The sequence below is a fragment of the Ananas comosus genome, linkage group 1 (genome assembly GCF_001540865.1).
Source record: "Ananas comosus cultivar F153 linkage group 1, ASM154086v1, whole genome shotgun sequence".
In the NCBI taxonomy this organism is placed as follows: Eukaryota; Viridiplantae; Streptophyta; class Magnoliopsida; order Poales; family Bromeliaceae; genus Ananas; species Ananas comosus.
Genome location: NC_033621.1, coordinates 6524866 through 6526928, shown reverse-complemented (window position 1 = coordinate 6526928; position 2063 = coordinate 6524866). Strand labels below are relative to the sequence as shown.

Here is a 2063-nt window from a genome sequence, read left to right as displayed (position 1 = left end):
ATTAATTTCTAGAGCGCGCAATTATTCGATAATAAGAGGAACAGCTCTCTCCTCTTTCCTATTAATACCACACATGCTTTAGCCTCCATTCCGCACTCACTAGCATGTTCCTCCGCTACTCCCTTCAGTCCCCTCTCTAAAATCTCATCTCAAGATCAGCCTCGCTCTCACAGACTTTTCCCTGTTCCTCTATAGTCCGTATATGTTTAATTCTCTATATGCGACCATCACCGGTTGTTTCTAATTAATAACACGCGAGTGAGGAATATGGTGGGAAAGGACGAAGGAAAAAGGAGAATCTGTTGTTGAGCTCAAAATAGAGCACTCCTTTAATTCATTCGGTGTCCTTCGCCGCCCAAGATGTGGAGTTCCTTCAAGAGGAGGCGGTGTTCACCCTAACCCCTCTATCGTCCCATCTCCTCTCTCTCTCTCTCTCTCTCTCTGTCCCTCCACATGTAGGATCGATGCAACCCTAGCGGCGGCGTACTGTGCATCTTCACTGCCCCCACACACAATCCCCTGCTCGATCCATTTCAAACATTAATTTCTGTTATAAATATATTATTTTTCCAAGTAACTACTTTAATTGTTTCTTAAGGGTTCAAATCCCATCGTTGAAGATGTTACCTTTACCTGACTCTCAGAACAACTCGGACAAGTCCTTTTACCCGCAACTCGAGCTTTACCCTCCTTCCCCTAAGCTAGACTACACTACCTTCTCGCTTCCCTTTTCTTCCCCTACCCTCTTTCCTGAAGGACTCCTCTGCGAAGCTTCTTTCATAGATTTCTCACTCCCAGCTCCTTTAGATCCATTGCTCAACAATTCAATGGCCACTGCACCTATCTCGCCACCTATAAGGAAGAGAGGGGGTGGGGGAACCGGCGGTCAGAGGGCGCCGAGGAAAGATAGACACAGCAAGATTGATACGGCTGCGGGGCCGAGGGATCGTCGGATGAGGCTCTCGCGTGAGGTGGCGCGAAAGTTTTTCGATCTCCAAGACATGCTCGGCTTCGACAAGGCCAGCAAGACGGTGCAATGGCTCCTAACTATGTCAAAAGCCGCTATAAAGGACGTTGCCGCTGTCTCCAATTCAAACTTGTGTTGGGACGGCGGTCTCAAGTGTACCCAGTCATCTACTTCAGATAGTGAGGATGTCGTCTTGACTAATTTAGGCAACAATTTCATGGGAAAGTTCTCTGAGATGGCGGCTAGGGCTAGTGATGGGTTAAAGATTCCCAAAGAAAGAAAGGCAGCTGCAAAGCCTTTGAGGATAGCTTCGCACGATCCAATCTTTGCAAAAGAGTCGAGGGCCTTGGCAAGGGCGAGGGCAAGGGAGAGGACGAGAGAAAGGAAAAGAATGCGGTGGGTGAACTTAGCCTCGCCGGTCCGTATTGAACCGATGGAACGAGGATCAAGATCGCACTACATGAACGATCAATCAGGTGAGTTAGTGGGTGATGTAGAAGAAATATCTTTTTCCTCATTTTACCAGGGTGCATTTTTGAAGCCTGTTGGTGAAAGAACCCATGAGTACCATATGTCTCGGGGGTCGAATGAGGTCCTAGTCTTCGACTATAGCCCGAGCATTGTGAGCACCAATAGCACGGTTGGTGTCTTCGAAGAGCAGTTGAACATGGAAGGAGTCCTAATGGCTGATGCACACCTCTACTCAAGGGCATGGTAGTCCTTCAACAACAGTATTATTCCATGGTCTCACCATCCCTAGCTTTCCTTCCCGTTCAATCCCATTATATACTTGATCAGCTTCCTGTAATGTTTGGCTTTCCATGTTTGGCTTTTGTTGTTGTTCGAGGGTTTATGAAGTAAATTTTGAGTGTGTTTCCCATCCTTTTGTATGAATATTTTGCTTAATTACCGAATTAATCCCCAAAAAAAATGCAGTAAAGTATGCATGGATTTGATTATTTGATTCAATGCATGGAATGAATTTAAAGGAGATAGACAGGTATTGGAACAACAGGTTGGTTCATAAGTAGATTATTCATATACTGATATAATTAATGGTAATTCGGGATAGGGCGTCCACAGTGTGTATAGTTGG

The 2063-nt window shown here is 45.8% G+C and overlaps 1 protein-coding gene across 1 annotated transcript; it reads left to right on the top strand.

Moving 5' to 3' along the window:
- On the top strand, nucleotides 219-1840 carry LOC109720683 (transcription factor TEOSINTE BRANCHED 1-like). The gene has a single exon (XM_020247945.1). The coding sequence runs from the start codon at nucleotides 621-623 to the stop codon at nucleotides 1683-1685; it is 1065 nt and encodes a 354-aa protein (XP_020103534.1). The 5' UTR covers nucleotides 219-620; the 3' UTR covers nucleotides 1686-1840.

Excerpts from the sequence above, each read along its gene's own strand:
- LOC109720683 (XM_020247945.1), top strand. The coding sequence starts at position 621 with ATGTTACCTTTACCTGACTCTCAGAACAACTCGGACAAGTCCTTTTAC.